This window comes from Phacochoerus africanus, chromosome 1 (assembly GCF_016906955.1).
Source record: "Phacochoerus africanus isolate WHEZ1 chromosome 1, ROS_Pafr_v1, whole genome shotgun sequence".
NCBI lineage: Eukaryota > Metazoa > Chordata > Mammalia > Artiodactyla > Suidae > Phacochoerus > Phacochoerus africanus.
In genome coordinates, this window is record NC_062544.1 from 14,217,870 (window position 1) to 14,242,730 (window position 24,861).

General features: G+C 36.2%; 1 protein-coding gene across 2 annotated transcripts in view; it reads right to left on the reverse strand.

The window, feature by feature from the left end:
- Nucleotides 1-11,119: 11,119 nt before the first annotated feature.
- Nucleotides 11,120-24,861, reverse strand: part of SOX30 (SRY-box transcription factor 30) — a 34,606-nt gene continuing 20,864 nt past the window's right edge. Inside the window, exon 5 of one of the 2 annotated variants that reach the window (XM_047753621.1) lies at nt 11,120-11,667. In XM_047753621.1, coding sequence (XP_047609577.1) covers nt 11,286-11,667 — 382 coding nt within the window. In that variant the 3' untranslated portion in view covers nt 11,120-11,285. The remainder of the gene's footprint in view (nt 11,668-24,861) is intronic. The other variant, XM_047753627.1, reaches the window with a different exon arrangement.

Genomic DNA, 24,861 nt, shown 5'->3' on the forward strand with positions numbered 1-24,861 from the left:
AAAGGCTCCAAGGGAACGATGCTCCTTTGACCTGCAAGACCCTTTCCTCCACATGTCTAGTCTCTGTGAAAAGGTGCTGAAAAGGTGAAACGGTGCTGAAAAGGTGAAAAGGTGCTGAAACTGAGATGTGTGCCCAGCTGTCCCAAGAAGAAGAGAGGCCTTGGGTTAGAATGGGGAGTGGGTGCATCTGCCATCATGGAGCCCTGATTTTACGTGTAGCCTCTGCGCTGCTCGCTAACACAGGCAACAGCAAACCAAAGTGAGAGAGACCTCAGTGGAATGGGACATCTCCTCACTTATCCTCAGACTCAACGACATTTTGTGCTCTGGCCGAGCTCGGAGTAACCAAAGAGAACCTCTCAGAAAACTTAAGCCCATGGAGCCTTTTATGAGGTCATACTTTTCAAGCTCTGGCACTGAATTTACTTTCAGGAATCTATTCTAAAGAAAAGAATTTGCTGTCATCTCAGTGTTGATAATCACAATATATGTCAGAAATAATTTGAATTCCAATAGAAAGGGACTTGGATAAAAAGATTATGTTGTATCTATACAAGTATACCAGTAAAAGTTGTATTCTAGACTTGTACTTCCTGGGAGAAGTACAACCCACCACCAGGAAGTGTTCTGTCAAAACCCTAGATCAAACTACCAATTGATAGAAAATCCAGAGGAGAGAGAAACATATTAAATGACAACAAGGGGATGCAATCAGGAAAATTCAGAATGTAAGGACTCTATAAAACAAACCTAGTTTTTTCTTCAACAATAAAAATATACAAAGGAAAAAAAAGAGCAAATGGAAATATATAGAGAAAAAGACTCAGGATATAGCTGAATCAAGTGCAAGGAGCAGATGTTCCTTCAATCTTGCTTCAAACATACAACTTTTTTTTTTTTATTAAAAAAAGGTCATTTGTGAGACAATAGGGAAAGTTGAACATTGGATATTTGATGATATTAATGAATGATCACAATTTTGGGTTTGTAATTTTTTAAAGATTCCAAATCTTTTACAGATGCACTCTGAAATGTTTATGGGTAAAATATCTGCACATTGCTTTTTAAAACTCCATGGGGGGAACTAGGAAGTATGGAATGGTGATTGGTGATTGTTTAATTTGAATGTTGGGTACAGAAAGTTTATGATAATATTTGTGCTACTTCTATATGGTTTGAAATTTTTCATAATAAAAAGTTTTTGAAAATGTGGAGGAAATCTAGCATCATGGAAAAGTGTTTAGGACGTTACATAAAGAAAGAAAGAGAACTTAAGTAACATTATGATCTCATTTTTGTAACCGCATTTATGTGTGAAAAATCTGCAAAAATATATGAACCAGAGTTCTCACTGTGGCACAGTGGGTTAGTGATCTGACTGTGTCTGTGGTATTGCCAGTTCCATCCTGGCCCAGCGCAGTGGGTTAAGGATCTGATGTTGCTGCAGCTGTAATGTAGGCTGGAGATGTGCCTCAGATTCTATACCTTACCCAGGAACTTCCATGTGCCTTCTGTGTGGAAAAAAAAAAAAAAGAACCAAAATGATTGATGAACAGTGATAATTCTGAATGACTGAACTACAGTGATTTATACTTTTTAGTGTGTTCACTGCTAAAATTCATAGAAATTTTAGAAATTTATAGAAATTTTTACAATTATCACTATTACTCATAAGCATAAAATAAGAGTGAATACATTTAAAATTAGAAAAAAATTTATGCACAACTCTATTTGCATAGGAAATTCAGGGAAGGATAGTGCTTTTAGGATTTGGGCTTTCCTGTGTTTTCCTAATTTAATGAAAAGAGTAAAATTTGTTTATAAAAATAAATTTAGGAGTTTCCATTCTGGCTCAGTGGTTAATAAACCTGACTAGCAACCATGAGGAGGTGGGTTCAATCCCTGGCCTTGATCAGTGGGTTAAGGATCAAGTATTGCCATGAGCTGTAGGTCACAGATGCGGCTCGGATCCCACATTGCTGTGGCTATGACTATGGCCAACACCTACAGCTCTGATTCAACCCCTAGCCTGGAAACCTTCATATGCCACAGATGTGGGCCTAAAAAGACAAAAAAAAAAAAAACATTTAGAACAAAGAAATATTGGCTTGATTTTAGGGCACTGAAGTGGTTCTGATCACCAACTCCAACCTGGAGTTGGGGGCATTTCCCACACCACCAACATGCAATTCTCCATGACACAAGCTGTATGCCCTACAATGTAACACAATTCTGACACCATCTAGATGGAGATAGTGTCAGATCCCACAGGTTAAGGGCTCAGTCCCACAAGACCGTTTCTATCCTATTTCAGTTGCCAGTCGTAGGCCCAAGTTACCGCCTGTGTTTCTCACTGACCAGGTATAGCCTGAAGCTTTCCAATGACCCTTTCCTTGGGTCCAAATAATTGGCTAGAGTGGCTTACAGAACTCATAAAAACATTTTGCTTATTAGATTACTGGTTAATTATAAATGGACATAACTCAGGACCATCCAGATTGAAGATATGCATCAGGGCAAGGTTTGGGGAAAAGGGCACTCTCAAAGCATGGTACTCTCCTAGCACCTCCATACCTTTACCAATCCAGAAGCTCTCTGAACCTTTCTACTAGCACCTCAATGTATTCATCAATCCAGAAGCTCTCCGAACCTCATACTTTGAAGGGTTTTTTGGAGGCTTCATCCCATAGACATGATAGCTCATTAACTCCATTTTTACCCTTCTCCCTTCTCAAGAAAATGGGGGGGCAGGGCTGAAAATTCCAAGCTTCTATTCATGGCTTGGTCTTTATGGTGACCAGCCCTCATCCAGAAGCCTACCCAGAGTCACCTTATTGGAACAAAGACACTCCTACCACCCAGGAAAATACAAGGCTTTCAAGAACCCTGTGTTGGGACCCAGGGTCAAAGACTAACCGCTAGAACAAAAGATGTGCCTAGTGCTCTTATCATTTTGGAAATTTCAAGGGTTTTAAAAGTTCTGTGCCAAAAACAAAGACCAAATACATATTTATTTTTATAAATTATGTTTCAAAGAAATTTTAGGAAAATGTTTGAATACTCATAACTACCAATATATGCATTCCATCTCTGTACTAAGTTGAACTCTTCCTTGGCAAATTTGAGTTCTTCTCTTCCAAGGAGGAGCTGCTTGTCATGGGATAAGTCAATTGCTCTTCACTAATGCTCAGTTTCTTCACCTTTCACTACAGCTTTCATGACACTCAAAGGAGAGGTCAAAGTGTTCTGAAAGGCTTTCTACAAATGTGAGGAGGTGACGAGTGGCTGGTTCCTTCCTACAATTGTACCATCACATTAAGGAGAGACAGAAGCTGGGACACTGGGAGCCAGGTGGACAATTGAGTAAGATAAACTTATGTCCCTCCCAATCATTTTTTCAAAGCTGGCCTCATCCTAGCAACTTGGAGGTTTCAAGATGGATGTCCCAGAGACATTGTAGAATGGGGAGGGGATGCTGTGTGCTGTTGCTAAAAACACAAGTGGGAAACACCAGGATTCTACTACTGCTAGTAATATGCACCCATTTCTGTGTATAGTCCTTAACCCTCTACAACAATTCTACTAGGTATGTGCAATTATTCTTATTGTTCAGAAAACTGCAGTTCAGAGAGGTGAAGTTACTTGCCCAACATCACACAGCTCCAAAGTAACAAACCAGGTCTCTTTCACAATTATTCCTGATCCCTAAGCTGACATAAATCCTTAAACACTAGTCTACACAGCATCATTAGAGGTGTTTTTTTTCAAGTGCAATATGAAGAATATTCACCGGGTTTCAAGATGTTGGATGGTTCCCTATACCAAACAAGGGGCCTTTTTATGTCCCCATGTTTGTCCAGACATATGCAAAAACTAAAAACCCATTACCACAGAGAAAAGAAAAAAAAATACTTGAACTAGCTAGTTGGCTCAAGGACCAGCATGGGTGTGAAGTTGTGTTATACAGTGAATGGATCCAAAAACTCAGAGTCTGGGTTCTCTCTATGTTGTCCTGTCTCTGCCTGCCTATTGGCATCCTGGGCTCCCTAAGATGGGCTTTAACCTAAACAAACGGAACATTGCAATAGGTGGCTCCAGAGTCACTTTCTTAGATAATTATTTTCTGCAAAAAAAGTAAAGTTGCTCCACCATGTCCACTTAGAAAAATTGTTGTGAAGGATTGAACCAGTCTGCCAAGCAGTGCACTCAACTCAGGACCCGTCATTGTGTCCAGGATCAATGTTGAGATCACCCGACCCAGAACCACGTGATTACAAAAGATCGCCAAAAAAAAGGTAGGGAATAGGGGTCATGAGAGAGGGAAAATGTAGAGGGCCCCATTGTGCTCTGGAAGATAACAAAATTATGGATGTGTTGATGGTGCCTTTAAACTTGCAGCTTCCTTTCATGTTTTCTGTCATTCTAAGTTATCTCAGTCTTCCATATCTGGCATAAGAAAGGACCTAATGTGAGAATTCCACTTCAGGTGTATTTTACCCCCATAATTGTTTGCCTGCAAGGGCAACATGGAAAAGCAGGAAAAAAGTGCTGAGTTTGGTGACAGAGACTTGGGTTCAATTGTCAACCTTTCCATTCACTTGCTGGATGGCCTTGGATAAGTCACTTCACTTTTTAAAATCTTTGTTTTTTCCACTGGTTAAATAAAATAAAATATTTATTTACAAGCTTGTTATGAAGACAGATAATTACATAATATACCAGATACAGCTGCACATGGTAGGTACTCAATAAAGTATAGCTTCTATATATTAATTAATCCAACTAACACTTATCAAGCATTCAATACATTGGTTGGTAGGGAGAAAATGAACAAAGAAACAGAGCTGGTATGATGCTTTATACTCCTCTTCTGTTTTTCTGCCAACTTAAGCACATGAGGCCTATGTGGTCCAAGATGGCTGCTTAGATTCCAGCCATCACTTGCATATTCCTGCCAGTAGAAATGACAAAGGGACAAAGAAGGATATAATTTCTCCCACTGAAGGTACCTTATGGAAGTTGCACAAGAAACTTCCATTGACAGTTTATAGTCAAGAACTTAGGTACTTGACCACAACTTGCTTCAAAAGATGAAGCATAGCTAAAAATAAATGGTTCTATTACTAAAAAAGAAAAAGTAGACATTGGGATAAAACTGGCAAATCTCTAAACTGACATATGAGGAATGAGTAGCATTTAAGACAAGGGAACCTGCAAAGCAATGACTGCCCAGACAGGAAGGTTCCCCATGTAGCGTGTCCTTTCCATATTCTGTGTTCATCATCCCAAAGTCCACCTAGGATGAGCCTGCCTGCCCTAGCCATTCAATGCTCGGATCTAAACTGGCCTCTAAAATGACATCAAGACCCATCACATCACTGAAATCATGGCTCCTCAGGGTACCACTTTCTGTAATCTGTAAGAATGGGTGCTCACTCTGAAATCTCATCATTGAAATGTACTAGGACAAATTACTGAAATCAATTTGGAAGAAACTGCAGTCCTAATACTTTTATATGATTAATTATGACATGTCTGCCTGAAGCAATGCTATGCAAACAAGAAAGGTCATCATTCATGAAGCTATAGAATATGAAAAATAGCTCATGATAAAATATTGAGGAAATGCAAATTTGTGTATAAGCAAAATTGTGTATGTGCTATGATTACAACTGTGTGAAAAAATGTGTATATATGGGCAAATATAGAAAGACTATCATAAAATAAAAAACTAAAATAAAATTTTTTTTAATTAGTGGATAGATTAAAGATTTTTTTCCTCCCTGAAAATTGTCTTTAGTGCAGTTATATTGTTTTCATAACAAAATTTTAAATAAGTCCTGCAAAATTTACATGGTATCAAAGGTAGGAGTGCTTAAGAATCACTTGAGAAGCTTATTTAAAATGCAATTCCCGGAATCGAGCCAGGAGACTTTGATTCTATATATCTTGGGAATGGATGCTTTTTCAATAAGCATCCCGGATCATTTTGTTGAAAGCTTTGCACTGACCACATCTGAAAAACACCACCACAACTGGTATCTCAGACACTTAAAAAAGTATAGAGTTGGAATATCATGTGTGCCAAAGCAGTCCAGCTTTGCATTGTATTAAAAACTCTGGCCAATACTCCTCTATCACTGTTTAGGCAATAGTAAGAAAGTTTAAAATAAAGACTCCATGTTAATAAAAAAGAAATATTACCAAAAGGCACAGCTTTGATCATTTTTATCTTCCAAGTAAACTTGAAGCTGTTTGATACAAGCACACTAGGAGATTTCCTGTCATGGCTCAGCAGTTAGCAAACCCTAACTAGCATCCATGAGGACACAGGTTTGACCCCTGGCCTCGCTCAGTGGGTTAAGGGTCCAGCGTTGCCATGAGCTGTGGTGTGGGTTGAAGACACGGCTTGGATCCCACGTTGCTGTGGCTCTGGTATAGGCAGGCAGCTGCAGCCCAGACTGGACCCCTAGCCTGGGAACCTCCATATGCTGTGGGTGCTGCCCTAAAAAGACCAAAAAAAAAAAAAAAAAAAAAAACTAGGTACTAACAGTTATGTATCTCCAGTTCTCTTACAGTCCCATGCACCCTGCAACTCACCCCACAACTTTCTAATAGGCCCAACACAGGTTTAGCTATAATCCGCCTTTGTGAGTGAAGCTCATTGTTTTCGAATGCTACATCTGCATAGCACAATCCACAAAAGTATTGATCTGCATAGATCCAGAGGATTCTATAGTCATTTTTTGTTGTTGTTGTTAGAATGATCAGCTTATCTCAGTCTGCCCAGGAATTTCTTGGTTTTAGCACAGAAAGTCCTAGGTCCTGGGATCCCCTCACCTCCCCATCCCCCAGTACTGGGTAAACCAGGTCCTTTGGTCACCTTTCCATTGCTTATGACCATGTAATTATGCACAGCTTAAAAGAAAAGACCCTTTCCAGGAGGGGTTATCAGCCTCCACAGACAGTGTCCCAGTGAACACAGGCAAAAATGTAGCTTTTGGAAGATCTTCCTCTGGAAAATAATACATGTAAAATGCCGTCCACTATTTTTTAGAAGTAAAACACTTCCTTGAAGTGGTTTCAGAGGAGCCTGAGACATAACATAAAGGCATAGCAAACAGTCCTCCTCCTACTCTCCAACTCCCTCCTTTTCCTACAAGCATTCACTGTAAGTGAAAAGTCTACTAAGATCTGTGTGAGTTACTCATCAGAGAGAAGACATGTAAGGTTGGGTGAGGCAGTTAGAATGCAGATAGTAGAGATAAAGGGTAAATTTGTCTAGAGGATATGAAATTTTTCAAGTAGAATTAGAAACTCCTCTGACACTTGTTTTCAGAAAAGAAGTTTCATTTGGAAACCTTAGAATTTCTCTAAAATCATAAAAAGTTAAGATGATTCAGAAAGCTAGAAAAGGATGTTCCTTAGCAGAGTCTGTTCTAACATGTAGGACAGATTTTTTGGAATTACGCTATTCACATCGAAATTAGACTAGTTTAAAATATTGCAAGTAGTACTTAGAATCCCCAGAATTTCATTTTTAAATCAGTTCTAAACTAGAACTTCCAAGGTAGATTGAACTTTTGGCTCAGGGATAATACTTCTGACAGCTTTTAACTGTGAAAAATACACTTGTATGGAAATTTAGTATATTTGTCCACTTGAATTCTTGGGTGTGATATCAACTCTTATTTAAAAGCTAGTTTAGTACAATCAAAATTTATAACTCTAAGTCTCAGTTCTTCAATCTTTTAAGACCATCAGATACTTAATGGTGAAAACAGTTTATTCAGTGACCACCTTCTCCCAGTAAAGGATTTAAGAATTTTTCTAGTCAATGCAGAAAACCATATGTGAAGTCAAGAACTGAAAACCAAAGCTACCAACTGTTAAGTAGCATTTTCCAAAGTGGATTCTGTTAGTAGACATTACATTAAAAAATGAGCACTCAAGGAGTTCTCACTGTAGTGCAGTGGGTTAATGATCTGGCCCTGTTGCCCCTGTGGCACAGGTCACAGCTGCAGCTTGGATTCAGTCGGTGGCCCTGAAATTTCCATATACCATGGGTGTGGCCAAAAAACAAAAACAAAAACAGGTATTCAAGCTAAGAGAGGAGAGCACTTAGAGCTCATCACATTTCTTCACAGCAAGATTTTTGAGAAGTTTTATAATGATAATGGGCACTGACACTCCCCAAGTTGGCGACATGGCATATGTTTCCCAAATTTATTTATTTATTTATTATTATTATTTTTTATTTTTTGTCTTTTGTCTTTTTGTTGTTGTTGTTGTTGCTATTTCTTGGGCCGCTCCCACGGCATATGGAGGTTCCCAGGCTAGGGGTTGAATCGGAGCTGTAGCCACCGGCCTACGCCAGAGCCACAGCAACGCGGGATCCGAGCCGCGTCTGCGACCTACACCACAGCTCACGGCAACACCGGATCGTTAACCCACTGAGCAAGGGCAGGGACCGAACCCGCAACCTCATGGTTCCTAGTCGGATTCGTTAACCACTGCGCCACGATGGGAACTCCATTCCCAAATTTATTTGATAAAATATTGCCAGAATATCGAAAAACTTGGGTACCAAGTAACATCCTTAGAGAAAGACTGCTCTTGACTTTCTAAATTTGATAATTTAGCTACTTGAAAGTTGGTAATAAATCTATTTTCTATTTGCAGTGAAAAGAGATTTGCAAACAGGAAAGGCAGATTTGTCTGAAGCACAGTACAGTTTGAATGACATGTGAAGCATACTGACATTTCAACACACTTTGAAAGGAAGTTATTCTTATTACAAATATGGTTACCTCCAATTTACAACAAGAACAAACAAGGCACTGAAACCTATTAGAAAGTGCTTGTGGTTTCCAGATTAGAGAATTTCACTTTGATGACTTGGAGAGGCAAATGAATTAGTTCAAATGAAGTAGGACTTTGTTTAGTCTATAGTTCTCTAGTCAGAGCTAACAGTGGATTAAAGAGCCATAAATGAGCAGATGTGGGCATTTGCAGCTAGGCATCTGCTCTTGGATATTGTTTCACATTAGAGCTATCCATATTTCCCAGCCCAAATTGTATTGTGGATCTGTAAACAATCTAAACTGACTTCTGATACCAGCACTGATGAAGAGGAGGAAGAAGAATAAAATAATTGCCCAGATTCAACACCCATTAAAAACGAATATTGGGAAAGGAATTTGTAGTGCAGGACTAGCCTGAAGATAGTTAGAAATACCTAACTATACTCTATGTCATTCTAATGTCTTACAAAAGGATTCCTCCCAACCAATTTGTCTGTTAGAACAGGGTCTGTTGGAAATACTGCCTCTCCCATCTCAAAAGTCAGAACAGAGAAAGACAAATACTGTATGTTATCATTTATATATGGACTCTAAAAAATAAGATGAATGAATGTAACAAAGGAGAAAGACTCACAGATACAGAGAACTAGTGTTTACCAGTGGGGAGAGGGGATGGGGAGGGAAGATAGGGATGAGAAATGAGGTACAAACTACTATATATAAATGGAGCTACAAGGATATATTGTACACCATAGGGAATATAGTCAATATTTTATAATAAGTATAAATGGAGTATAATATATAAAATATTGCATCACTATACTATACACCTGAAACTAATATAATATTACAAATCAGCTATACTTCAACAAAAAAAGAATAGGGTCTGTGATCAAAACCCAGTTTAGTTACTAAGGTGTTATTAAAATGAGACAGGATAAAAGAGCTCAAATTGTCACATACAATTGTGAATGCAGACATCTGTTATTATGTAGACATAAAATGTGCTCTAGTTTTAATGTGAAGTTACATGTTTGCTCTCCAAGAAATTCAAGTTTTGGTCTTTAACCACATTCAAATATAGTGCACGGAGTAATAATAAATATAAAATATAAAAATAAAAATCTCAGGAAGAGGAAATACAGCATACAATTAAGTTATATGGTTGATGAAATGTATTAACAGCCTTTGTTTAAGGAACAAATACAGGTTTAGTAAAGGAAGAAGGTGGATGCTTAGAACGTTTCCATACACAATTTCCAAGCAGCTTCAAGTAACAAGATCTCAATTTGTATAAATTACACAGATCATTGAGGGAATAGTGTACTGCTTTGTAGCTATTTCCAAGTCATCAATCCACATTGTATCTTGTAGATCTCTTTCACCCTGATCCCAACCAACTCTGGTGGTTCTGATTCTGTTCTAAAATGGTCCTCTCCATCCATAATTGGGCACCTGTCAAGAGGTCACATTGCACATAGGATTTTTTTGCTCATTGTGACTTAAATTCCATGCGCTCTTAAATGAACTCCATGTTTTTAAAGACAGCTGTTTGAATAAAATCTGGAAGAGCTCTTCCATTCAGGGACGTGCTTAAGTCACAGATATACATCTGTAAAGAGTTTGGAAATGGCATCAGAATATAAGCACACCATCTTTGTTGATACAGTTTCAAATAAGCTAATAGGATCTGCACAATTCTAGAGATTATTAAGCAAAAATAAATATCTGCACATGGTACGGAAACTACTCTTATCTGAGCAACACTTGTTTTCCTTATGTCTATCCCCCAAACAAAAAACACCCAACAAGAACAATTTTCTCTATGTTTATTTAATTATAACAAAAGTAGAACAATGCATACCAAATGGAAAAAGATATCCAAAAGAGATGATTAAAACGTTAAGGAACAGAAATGACTAATTAAGATGAAGGAATTACTCAGATGCCATTAAAACACATTTGCAACTTATTATTGGTTATTAGTGCAAATTAAATTTAGTAACTGAGTCCCAATTCACTACTAAAAGTTACCAAAATATTTTCAAAATGTTACATAAAAACTTAAATATCTGTAAGTATTACGTGAACACCAAACAAAAAATCATGTAAGAAAAATAAATAAATGAGATAAAATACAAATCACACTTGTCATGCCAGATTATACTCCCTCTCCCCACAAACAATTGTGAGGAATCAGTATTTTGCATGTTCCAAGATAAAGTAATGATAATGTATGTTGAAGCAAATTTCAGCCACAAAAATAAACTACTTCATCTCTTAAATAGTCCTATGATGAAACATCAGGACTCCAGTTTCACTAATCAAAGCTTTATGAAGGCATAAATTGCATTTGGTTTTGACTCCTCAAATCATGGCTGAAAACTCTCAGCAAAGCATTCTAGGCTTTTTTTTCTCACACCAACTGACCCAGAATATATTTTAAGAAATGTTTATTTTCTGTGCATATTTGTTTTAAAATTATAAATTCCTGAGCACTTTTTCTTCTTCCTCCTCATCACTGTCAGTGACATTGACTTGCTGGATGCTAGAAGGAGTTGATGTCGGGGCTGTGAAGACATTCTCCAAGGCTCCAATGTCCAGCTGAGGCATGGGATTTAAGTATTCCTCCCCACTGTGGCTATGACTGTTGTAGTAGGAGGTCCCATCCATGCTCTCACAACTCCGAGAATCTTCACTGTGTGCTCGTTCATCTGGGTAGTCTCTAAAAGGATAGTCTCTATTTAAAGCTGAAAACATAGCCTCATGTTTTTGGTACCTGTCTTCATAATAACCAAGGCATTCTGGCATTGAACTTGGAAAATTTCCATAGCCAAAGGGAGGCCGACTATAAGGGCATGTGCTGTAGCAGAAAGACAAAAAAGGAATTAGATCATACCTCGCCCGCATGTTGCCTTGCATACAGAAAGCTTATGAGGGGTAGGGGGAAATGTATAACTGGTTGAAATCAAGAGCTCCTGGAGGTGGGGGGGAGGGCGCTCACGCAGAAGATAACAAGTTAATTCACATTAATTCACATTCAATAATGTCATATTAAAAACACTCTTACTACCAGGAAAATGCAGAACTGATACTAAACTGCGGTTTTAGAGACTTTTTCAAAAAAAAAAAAAATGGAGAGTGGGAATGTGAATAATTGAAGATTATTTTGCTATTTTACAAACTCATGGTTTTTCTGTTAAGGCAAATCTAAAAATTCTGTCATTCAAACCCATTTGTCGACCTTTTCAAAGGCACAGAAAAGGAACCATAGGAAGAGATACATAGAGAAGTCCAAATGAAAGTTCCCTGAACTCATGGACTCCATCTAGTGACAGATATTGTAAACATAATAACTATGTTCCTGAGCAAAACCCAAGGCAGTGTTTCATTTCATGCTCCTACTTTTTTTTTTTTTTAATAAAGGTCAACTTTGTTTCCTTTCCTTAAAAAATATTTAAGTATGGTTGACACAATAGACAATCATCTCAAATTCTTTCGAAATATGGGGTTTCCTCAGTGGTTGCTGTCCTACCCCCAAATCGCTAGGAGCTAAGGACCTTGCCCATGTTAAATATCACAAACATGAGGCATAGTTTCTGAAATGTTTCAGGGTTACATTCCTACCACCACATCTTCATTCAGGCATTTTTTTTTCTTAAATTTTTTAATAGTTATTTCCCCAATACAATTTTTTTTCTACTGTACTGCATGGTGACATAGTTACACATACATGTACAGATCTATTTTTGCACATTATCATGCTTCATCATTAGTGACTAGACATAGTTCCCAGTGCTACACAGCAAGCTCTCCTTGCTGATACATTCCAAAGGCAATAGTTTGTATCCATTAACCTCAAGCTCCCCAACCACCCCACTCCCTTCCCCTCCCCCTTGGCAACCACAACTCTATTCTCCAAGTCCATGATTTTCTTTTCTGTGGAAAGGTTCCTTTGTGCCTTATGTTAGATTCCAGATATAAGTGATATCATATGGTATTTGTCTTTCTCTTTCTGACTTACTTCACTCAGGATGAGAGTCTCTAGTTCCATCCACATTGCTGCAAATGGCATTATGTCATTCTTTTTTATGGCTGAGTAGTATTCCATTGTGTGTGTATATACCACATCTTCCTAATGCAATCATCTGTCGATGGACATGTGGGTTGTTTCCATGTCTTGCCTATTGTGAATGGTGCTGCAATGAACATGTGGGTGCATGTGTCTTTTTTAAGGAACGTTTTGTCCAGAGATATGCCCAAGAGTGGGATTGCTGGGTCATATGGTAGTTCTATGTATAGATTGCCAAGGTACCTCCGTACTGTTCTCCACAGTGGTTGTACCAGCTTACATTCCCACCAACAGTGCAGGAGGGTTCCCTTTCTCCACACCCCCTCCAGCATTTGTTATTTGTGGACTTATTAATGATGGCCATTCTTTTAAAAAAAAAAAAAAAGGATGGCCATTCTGACTAGTGTGAGGTGGTATCTCATGGTAGTTTTGATTTGCATTTCTCTCATAATCAGGGATGTGGAGCATTTTTTCATGTGCTTGTTGGCCATCTGTACATCTTCCTTGGAAAAATGTCTATTCAGGTCTTTTGCCCATTATTCAATGGGGTTGTTAGCTTTTTTGCTGTTGAGTTGTAGAAGTTGCTTGTATATTCTAGAGATTAAGCCCTTGTCGGTTGCATCATTTGAAACTATTTTGTCCCATCTGTAAGTTGTCTTTTTGTTTTCTTTTTGGTTTCCTTTGCTGTGCAAAAAGTTTGTCAGTTTGATTAGGTCCCATTGGTTTATTTTTCCTTTTCTTTCTGTTGCTTTGGGAGACTGACCTGAGAAAATATTCATAAGGTTGCTATCAGAGAATGTTTTGCCTCTGTTCTCTTCTGGGAGTTTGATGGTGTCTTGTCTTATATTTAAGTCTTTAAGCCATTTTGAGTTTATTTTTGTGCATGCTGTGAGGGTGTGTTCTAGTTTCGTTGATTTGCATGCAGCTGTCCAGGTTTCCTAGCAATGCTTCTGAAAGACTGTCTTTCCCCCATTTTATGTTCTTACCTCCTTTGTCAAATCATTCAGGCCTTTTAAATTTAATACATATGTCCTGAATGCATCATACTAGCTGCTACTAGGACTTTGTGCCAAAGCTCTTCCACCTTCAGATCTCTCCATCCATTCAGTCCCACAGATATTTCAAGCAGGTGCTCAAACCTACCTTCTCCACAAAGTCTTCTCTTTAGATAGAAACTATTCAACTACTATTTTTTTTAGGATTCAATGGAAGCAAGATATAAAGGCCTGGTGGAGAATTTAATTAACAAAAAATCTAAAATCCAGGTAGTATATACTTTATATGTGCTAAAGTGTGCTATAATGCTGTATTGGCGTGGTAAAAACAAGTAGTTTTATATCCAGAGGAAAAATGATCAATAAAGACAAGAGTAATCCTAAAAACGTTATACAGATAAAAATGAATAACTACAGAAGCATCATGGTGCAGTGGGAAAAGCAATTCTGATGGGTGTGTAGTGATATATCAATGCTGTTTAAATTTGCAATTCCCTAATGATATATGATGTAGAGCCTCTTTTCATATGCTTCACTGACATCTGTGTATGTTCTCTGGTGAGGCATCTGATCAGGTCTTTTGTCCATTTTTAATTAGGTTGTTCTTTTTCTTACTATTGAGTTTTCAGAGTTCCTTGCACAACAAAGGATAACAGCCTTTATCAGGCACAGCTTTCTGAAAATACTCTCTCCAGTCTGTGGCTCATCTCCTCATTCTCTTGATACCACATTTTTTGATACAAGGTAGATTTGTAGTAAATTCGAAATCACGAATTGTGAGTCTTCCAATTTTGTTTTGAAGATGGTTGTAACTATTCCAGGTCACTTACAACTCCATATAAATTTTAGAATCAGCTTTTCCATTTCTGCAAAAAAGCCAGTGGAATTCTGAAAGGGGTTGTATTGATTCTGTAAACTCCTTTGGGAAGTATTGCCATCTTCAAGTGCTCCAATGAATACATATACACAAATATCTGTCCTTTATTTAGGTCTTTTTTAATTTATTTCAGCAGTGTTTTATAGTTTTCAGTTTATAAGTCTTGACCATCCTTGGTTAGATTTATTCTTAAGTATCTTACTTTTTTGTTTGTTTGTTTTGTTTTGTTTAGGGCTGTACTTGTGGAATATGGAAGTTCCCAGGCTAGGGGCTGAATTGGAGCCACAGCTGCCAGTCTACACCACAGCTCACAGCAATGCCGGATCCTCACCCCACTCAGTAAGGCCAGGGATCAAACATGCCTCCTCATGGATATTAATCAGGTTTGTTACTGCTGAGTCACAATGGGAACTCCAGTATTTTATACTTTTTGATGCTACTGTGAAAAGATTTGTTTTCTCAATTTCCTTTTTGAATTGCTTATTGATAGTGTTTAGAAATAGAAATGAATTTTGCATATTGATCATACACCCTGAACTGTGCTGAATTCATCCATTAGCTCTAATAAATTTTTGTGGATTCTTTAGAATTTTCTACATAGAGGATTTTCCATATATAGGATTATGTGTGAAAAGAAGTTTACTTTCTTTTCCATTTTGAATATATTTTTTTCTTTCTTGCCTAATTGCTCTGGCTAGAACTTCTAGTACAATGCTGAACAGCAATGGTGAAAGCAGAAATCATCTTGTTCCCAAACTTAGGGGGAAAGTTTTGGTCCTTCATCATTGAGTATGATGTTAACTGTGGGTTTTTGACAAATGCCTTTTATAATGTTGAGGAAGTTCTCTTCTATTCCTAGTTTGCTGAATAAGTTTTTAGGAACTGATTTTTGTCATGAAAAGGTGTTGGATTTTATCAATTACTTTTTTAACCATCAATTGAGATGATTAGGTGATTTTGCTCCTCATTCTTTCAATGAAGTGTATTACACTGATTGATTTTCTGACATTCAGCCATACTTAAAATTCCTACAGTAAATCCTGCTTGGCCTTGGTATATAATCCTTTTAATATGCTGGTGAATTCAGTTTGCTAGTATTTTATTTAGCATATTTTACATGTGTATTCATAAGATATACTGGTCTGTAATTTTCTTTCTTGTGACATCTTTTCCTGGCTTTGGTAATAGAGTAATGCTGGCCACAGAACTGTTCCACCTTATATATTTTGGAAGAATGTGAGAAGAATTGGTGTTAATTCTTCTTCACGTGTTTGGAAGAATTCACAAGAGAAGCTATCAAGTCCAGAGCTTTTCTTTGTTGGGAGGTTTTAAATTACTGGTTCAATCAGATATATGTCTGATATTTGATAGATATACATCTGTTATTCGATAGATACACATCTGTCCAGATTTCCTATTTCTTCTTAATACAGTTTTGGTAACTCATGTATTTGTCCATTTCATCTAGGTCATCTACTTTGTTGTGTACAATTATTCATTGTTATTATTCTATAATCATTTTTTATTTCTCAGAGTAATATACTCAGTTTCATATCTGACTTTAATAATTTATGTCTTCTCTCTTTTATTCTTAGCTTAGCTACAAAAGCTTATCAATTTCGTTGGTCTTTTCAAAAAGCCAACTTTTGTTAATTTTCTTTTCTCTATTTCATTAAACTCTCTACTGTTTTTGTATTCTTTATTTCATTTATCTCTATTCTAATCTTTATTATTTTCTTCCTTCTGCTAGCTTTGGGTCTTATTTGCTCTTATTTTTCTAATTCCTTAAGATATAAAGTTAAGTTGTTGATTTGAGATCTTCATTTTTTAATTTTTTATTTATTTTTAATTTTATATTTTTTCTCTGTGCTTGTGGCATGTAGAAGTTCTTGGGCCAGAGAACAAATCCCCACTATAGCAGTGACCCAAGCCTCTGTAGAGACAATGCCCAATCCTTAAACTCCTGTGTCATAAAAGAGCTCCAAGATCTTTCTTTTTAAATGTAGGCCAGTGCAGCTATAAATTTCTCTATCAGCACTTCTTTCATTATATAATTCCTTAAGTTTTGGTATGTTGTGTTTTCCTTTTCATTCATCTCAAAGTATTTTCTAATTTTCCTCATGATGTCTTATTTGACCCATTGGTTGTTTAAGAGTATGTAGTTTAATTTTCAATATTTGTGAATTTTCCAGTTTTCCTGTTACTTATGAGTTTCATTCCATCATGGTTGGGGAAGACACTTATATGATTTCACCTTTTAAAAATTCCCGAGATTCATTTTATGATTTATCATATGGTCTATTCTACAGAATATACAATTTGCACCCAAGAAGTCTCTATATCTTCTTTTTGGGTAGAGATTATATACATCTATTAGATCTAGTTGGCTTATAGAGTTATACAGTCTTTTATTTTCTTTTTGATCTTAATTCTTTTATAATGGATTATCTTCTGTTCATTATTTAAAGTATCCACAGCTAACATCATAATGAGTGGCAAAAAGTTTAAATCTTTTCTCTAAACTCAAAAATAGGACAAGGATACGAGTAAGTATCTTGCCATTTTTATTCATCATAGTACCAGAAATCCTAGTCAGAGCAATTAAACAAATAAAAGAAACAAGGCATCCAAATTGGAAAGAAGTAACACTGTATCTATTTGCAAATGACATATTATATCTAAAGAAACTGAAAATCTCAACCCCCCAAAACCTGTTAGAATTAATCAATGAACTCAGTAAAGATGCAGTATACAAAATCAATATGTAAAAATCAGTTGCGTTTCTATACACGAACAACAAGTTGTTAGTAAAAGAAATTAGGAAAAACAATCCCATTTTAAAATGCATCAAAAGAATAGAATACCTAGGAATAAATTTAACCAAGGATGTGAAAGACCTGTATTCTGAGAACTATAAGACACTGATTTAAAAAAACTGAAGAAAACACAAATAAATGGAAAGATAGTTTGTGCTCATGGATTGTAAGAAATAATGTTGTTAAAATGTCCATACCACCCAAGCTACCCATGGATTCAATGAAATACCTATCAAAATCCAATGGCATTTATCAATCAGAAATAGAACAATCCCAAAGTTTTTGTGGAACCACAAAAGACATTTAATAGCCAAAGCAATCTTGAGAAAGAAAACCAAAACTGAAAGCATTTCACACTCTGATTTCAAACTATATTACAAAGCTATAGTAATGAAAACAGTATGGTATTGGCATAAGAAAAAACAAAAACACATAGATCAGTGGAACAGAAAAGAGAGCCAGAAATAAACCTATGCATATATGGATAATTAATTTATGGCTATTAATTAACTATTTAACAGAAGCAGGCAACAGGGAAAGGATAGTATCTTAAATGATGTTGGAAAAATTGGACAGTTACATGCAAAAGAATGAAACTGGACCCTTATGTCATACACAAAAATCAACTCGAAATGAATTAAAGATTTATTTATTTATTTATTTATGGTCTTTTTAGGGCTGCACCCATGGCTAGGGGTTGAATTGGAGCTGAAGCTGCCGGCCTATGCTGCAGCCACAGCAATGCCAGATCTGAGCCATATCTGTGACCTATGCTACAGCTCATGGCAACACTGGATCCTTAACCCACTGAGCAAGTCCAGGGATCCAACCTGCATCCTTATGGATACTATTCAGATTTGTTTCTGCTGAGTCACAGTGGGAACTCTGGATTCAAGACTTAAACATAAGGCCTGGAGCCATAAAACTCCTACAAGAAAATATAGGCAGTAAGCTCCCTGACATCTGAATTGGCAATGATTTTTTTGATTTGACACCAAAAGCAAAAATAAAAAAGTAGAGTTATATCAAACTGAAAACCTTTTGTATTACAAAGGAAATCATCAAAAATGAAAAGGCGACCCTCCAAATGTGAGAAAATATTTGCAAATCATATGTCTGATAAGACATCAATATCTAAAATATATAATGAATTCATATAACTCAATACTTAAAAAAATGATTTAAAAATGGGAAGATGATCTAATTAGACATTTTTTCCAAAGAAGACACATAGATGGTCAATAGGTATATGAAAAATGCTCAATATCACTATTATCATGGAAATTCAAATCAAAGTCACAAAGTCAAGAAATGCTCCCAGGAGTTCCCACTGCGGCACAAGGAGATGGGTGGTATCTTGAGCACTGGGACACAGGTTCAATCCCTGGCCCAGCACAGTGGGTCAAGGATCTGGCAAAGCTCCAGCTGCAGCTTAGGTTACAACTGTGGCTCAGATCTGATCCCTGGTCCGGGAACTCCATATGCTGCGAGGTGGCCAAAAAAGAAAAAACAAAAAATGCTTCCATTTGCAACAACATGGCCGGATCTTGAGGACCTTATGCTAAGCAAAATAAGTCATAGAAAGACAAATACCATATGGTCTCACTTACATGTGGAATCTAAAAACAAAACAAAACAAAAAGACAAAAAACCCAACTCAAAGATACAGAGAACAGTTTGGTGGTTGCCAGAGACAGGGAGTGGAAGATGAGCAAAATGCATAAAGTTAGTCAAAAGATACTAATTTCTTATTTATAAAATGAATAAGTGTCTGGGATATAATGTACAGCATAGTGACTATAATGAGTAACACTACTGTATTTTTCTAAGTTTCTAAGAGAGTAAAAAGTTCTCATCACAAGAAAAAAAACTTATACACTGGCAACTAATATTACATCAAATATATCTCAATAAAAAATTTAAAAAGTAGTGAAGTCTTCAACTATTACTGAATAACTCTATTTCTCTCTTTAATTCTGTCAATTTTTGTGTCATATATTTTGGGGTCCTGTTGTTGTATGTGTATATGATTATAACTGCTATATCTTCTTAGTGTTTGTGGGTTTGTTTTTTTTTGTTGTTGTTGTCATTGTTTTGGATTTTTTTAGGGCTGCACCCACAGCATATGGAGGTTCCCAGGCTAGGGGCTGAATCAGAGCTGCAGCTGTGGGCCTATGCCACAGCTCATAGGAACACCAGATCCTTAACCCCCTAAGCGAGGCGAGGGATCAAACCCGCATCCTCATGGATACTAGTCAGAATTGTTACTGCTGAGCCACAAAGGGAACTCGCTTAGTGTTTTTAAATAGATACATCATGCTTTGTCTCATAACAATTTTTGACATAAAATCTATTTTGTCTAATACTATTATAGCACTTCAGCTCTCTTTTAGTTACTATTTGCATGGAATATCAGTTTCTATTTTTTCACTTTCAACTTATTTGTGTCATTGGATCTAAAGTGGGTCTCTTGCAGACATGATTTATTTCGATCATGTTTTTAATCCATTCTGGCAATCGCCTTTAAATTAGAGAGCTTACTTCATTTAAAGGGATAATTGATAAGGAATACTTACTTTTCCATTTTGCAATTTTTTCCTCAATGTCAATTTTTTTCTCAGTTCCTCCATTACACTCTTGTTTTTTGTCAAATGGATTTTTCTAGTGTACTATTTTGACTCCCTCATTTCCTTTTCATACATTAAGTTATTTTCTTAAGTGGTTACCATGGGGATTACATTAGCATCCTAAATTTATAACAATCTAGTCTGAATTTATCCTAAATTACTTTCATTAGCATATCAAAATTTTGCTTGTAGAAAGTACCATCTCCCCTTATATCGCTATTGTCCTAAATTATATAATTATACATTTTATATCCATTAACAGATTCATAATACTTGTTTTATGCATTTGCTTTTTAAATAATATAGGGAAAAAAGTTACTAACCAAAAATACAATACTTGACTTTTTTATCTATCAATTATAGTAACCAGTGTTCTTTGTTTCTTTGTTTGACTTAACCGAGTTATTCTCTAGTATCTTTTCATTTTAATCTGAAATACTACCTCTAGCAGTTCTTGTAGGGAATTTTGCTAGGTATTAACTTCCTCTACTTTTGTTTATCTGGCAGTCTTAATTTCTCCTTCATTTCTGAGGGATAATTTTGTTGGTATTAGAATTCTTAATTGATGGTATCTTTTCTTTCAACACTATGTTATCCCACTGCCTTTTGGCCTCCATGCTTCCTAACAAGAAACTGGCATTATTATACCTCATTGAGAATTTCTGGTACAAAATTATTCACTTTCCTCTTGCTGCTATCAAGATTTTCTCTTGTTTCTTGGCTCTTGACAGTTTGATTTTGATGTATCTCTGAATTTACCCTACTTAATGTTCACTGAGTTTCTTAGATTTCTGTTTTTATTTAAATTTTGAAAATTTAGGGCCAGGCTATTTACAAATCTTCTTTAGCCTTGACTTCCTATTTATGCAGAGCCTAAAGATCAGTCAGAGATGAAAGCTTAGAGTCTTCTCAGTGTTTGCTGAACATGCATCTAGCCTTGGGTATGCCTTGCCCATCTAAGTTTCCTTAGTATACAGGGGAGTTTTTTCAAAGCCCTTATTCCCTCATGTATCTCCTTTCCTGATATCTTCTAAGCTTTTCAGTCTGTCTGCTGCTTGTCCTGTCTATTGTCCCTTAACCCAGGCAGCTGAGGATAGTATATGCCCTTAAATATTTTCCATAAACACCACCTGGGAGGCCATTACAGCCCCAACAGAGTTCTTAGAACAGTCAAACTAAGGTAAGCCTCTGAGTCAGTTTATCAGGAAGTCACCAAGCAGGTCAAAATACACAACCATAATGCTTTAAGGACAGGTCTGTATTGCCCCCTCTAATAATAGCAACAAGTCACAGCAGGAAGACTGGCCTACCATCCTCCTGACCATCATTGAACTAGAAAATGTGAGTAGTTGTGGCAAAAAAAAAAAAAAAAAAAACAAGCCACAATGTTCTCTTAACAAAATTTAGTGACAGTAAGTTCCTACTGTGGCTCAGTGGTAACAAACCCGACTAGTATTCACAAGGATACAGATTCGATCCCTGGCCTTGCTCAGTGGGTTAAGGATCCAGCATTGCCACGAGCTGTGGTGTAGGTCACAGATGTGGCTCAGATCTTGCATTGCTGTGGCTGTGGCATAGGCCTGTAGCTCTGATTCAACAACCTAGCTTGGGAATTTCCATATGCCACAGATACAGCCCTAAAAGAAAAAAAAAAAAAATTACCAGCTTCTTTCTTCATTAAGTACCCCTCTAGTTGTTTTAAGAGTTGTATTAAATTCCAGAGTTCAAAAAAAGTTGTTTCTGAGCAGAAATTGATAGAACATTGTAAATCAACTATAATAAAAAGTTGATTCTGTTTTTGCTAGCTGAATTACTGCTTCAGTGGAAAGAAAGATTCCTAGATCTTTTCTGCAATTCTCAGTGACATTCTACCTCAAAAGTGTTTTGTAGTTTTCAGAGTATAAGTTTTGCTCTTATTTTGTTAAATTTATTCATAAAGGTTTTTTTATTCTCTTTTATTTTATTGTAAATGGAATTGTTCTCTCAATTTCGTTTTCTGTCTATTCATTGCTACTATATAGAAAACGCAATTGTTTTTTATATATTGGTCTTGCACCCTAAAAACTTGCTGAATTCATTTGTTATTTATAATAGCTTTTTATGTGGATTCCTTACGATTTTCTATATACAAGCTTGCACAATATACAAATATAGTTTATTTCTTCCTTTACAATCTGATACCTTATTTCTTTTTTGTGTCTGATGTCCTAGATTAAACCTCCAATAAAACATTGAATATAACTGGAAAAAAACAGTCATTCTTGTCTTATTTCTGATCTTAAGTGGATCTTGCTTATCTCCAGTTTTGCCATCAAGTATAACTAATGTTAGTTGGAGTGGGGGGTAGATTCCTTTAACGAGATGAGGAAATTTCCTTGTATTCCTAGTTCACTGAAATAGTTCATGTTCAACATGAAGAGTTTTGTCAAACGCTTTTTTTCTAGGACAACTGAGATAATTGTGTGGTTTTATCCCTTATCCTATTGATATGCTATCTTATATTAATCCATTTTCAGATGTTAAACAATTCGCATTCTTAGAATAAATCCAAGTTGGGTTATGGTATATAATTCTTTCGGTATTGATGCCACATTGTTCACTAACATTTTGTTGTGGATTTTTGTCTCTGTATTCATAAGAAATACTGGCCTATAATTTTTCCTCTTGTATTGTCTTTGGGTTTGGTATCAGAGCAATCCTCCTGTTTTTGGAAGAGTCTGAGCACTCTGTCTACTGTAGATAACGCATAGCTGTATCTTGATTTTTATCCAGCTATACAGTATCTGCCAGTTACACAGTATCTAATAGTTAATGTGATTATTGATAGTTAGATTTATGTCTTCCATTTTATTTTTTGTTTTCAATGTGTCTCATGTTTTCTTTTGGTCTTCTATTCCTTCTTTACTGCTTTCTTTTGCATTAAGTAAATATTTTTTAGTTTAACCTTTTAGTTTCTTTAACAATTTTCCCACTATATTTTGGCTATTTTCTTAGAGGTTGCTCTAAGAGTAACCATATGCATTTTACCTTATCAGAATCAACTTCACATTTTTACTAACTTAATTGCAGTAAAATACAGAAATGCTTCTAATATAGCTCTATTCCTCCTTCCCCTTTTTTGTATTACTATTGTTATATAAATTGTAGCTATATGACATAAAACCAGCAATATATTGGTATTATTATTGCTTTATATAATTCTATGCCCATTAAATAAGCTACAAAGAGAAAAGAGAATAAGTATATATGTTGAAGTTTGTTGTATTCACCTTCTTATTACTATTGCTACTTCTCTTCATTTGTTCCTGTGGATTCATTGTATCATCTGCCATCATTTCCTTACTTCAAAACAACTTTGCCTCCACTTACCCCCTTGTACTTTTATTATCAAATACATTACATTTCTATATGACCTATATACTATAGGTCCCTCAAACCAATTACTTGCATATTGTTTTATGCAATTGCTTTTAAAACCAGTAAAAAGAAGATTTATACTGTCATTTATATTGTCTTTTTTATACTACTGTTTATAACTGCACTTTTACCTTTACTGGAGTTCTTTGGTACTCTGTATTCCAACTACCAGCAGAGACCACTTACTTTCAACTTGAAGAACTCCCTGTAGTAGTTCTCATAAGGCTAGCAATCTCAGTTTGGGATTACTTGAGGATGTCTTTACTTTGGCTTCATTTTTTAAAGATAGCTTCAATAAATATAAGATTGTTGGTTGACAGATTTTTGTCAGTATTTTAAACATGTATTTTGGCCTCCGTTGTTTCTGATAAGTCAGATGTCACTTTTATTGTACATGATGAGTGTCTGTCTCTCTCTCACTTTGATTTTCTCTTTGGCTTTGGATTTCAGTATTTTAGTATGATGTGTTTCACTGTCAACCTCTTGGCACTTGTACAAGTCAGAATTAATTCAGTTTCTCAGATGCGTAATATTTTCCTCAAATTTGGGGATTTTTCAGCTATTATGTCTTCAAATACTTTTTTCTCCTTTTTCTCTCCTCTTTCCTTCTGGTACTCCCTTTAGTATACACTCGTGCACTTTAAGATGGCTCTGTTCTGAGGCTCTGTTCATTTATCTTCATTCTTTTTTCCTCTCTATTCTTCAGATTTATAATCACTACCAATCTATTTTTAAGTTTTCTGATTCATTCTTGTGTCAGTTCAATTTTAATGTTGAGCACTTCTAGTGAACTTTTCATTTTGGTTATTGTTCTTTTTAACTCCAATATTTCCATTTTGGTTCTTTTTATGATTTCTATATCTTTATTGACAGTCTTTAAAGAGACATCATTATCATAATGTAATCATAAAGTAATACCTTTACTTCTTTAAAAATGGTTTCTTAAAAAAAAAAAAAAAAAGGAGTTCCCATTGTGGCTCAGTGGTTAACGAATCCAACTAGGAACCATGAGGTTGCGGGTTCAATCCCTGGCCTTGCTCAGTGGGTTGGGGATCCGGCATTGCCATGAGCTGTGGTGTAGGTTGCAGACACTGCTCGGATCCTGTGTTGCTGTGTCTCTGGCATAGGCTGGTGGCTACAGCTCCGATTGGACCCCTAGCCGGGGAACCTCCATATGCCGCGGGAGCGGCCCAAAGAAATAGCAAAAAGAGACAAAAGAAAAAAAAAAGATACATGCACCCCAATGTTCAGTG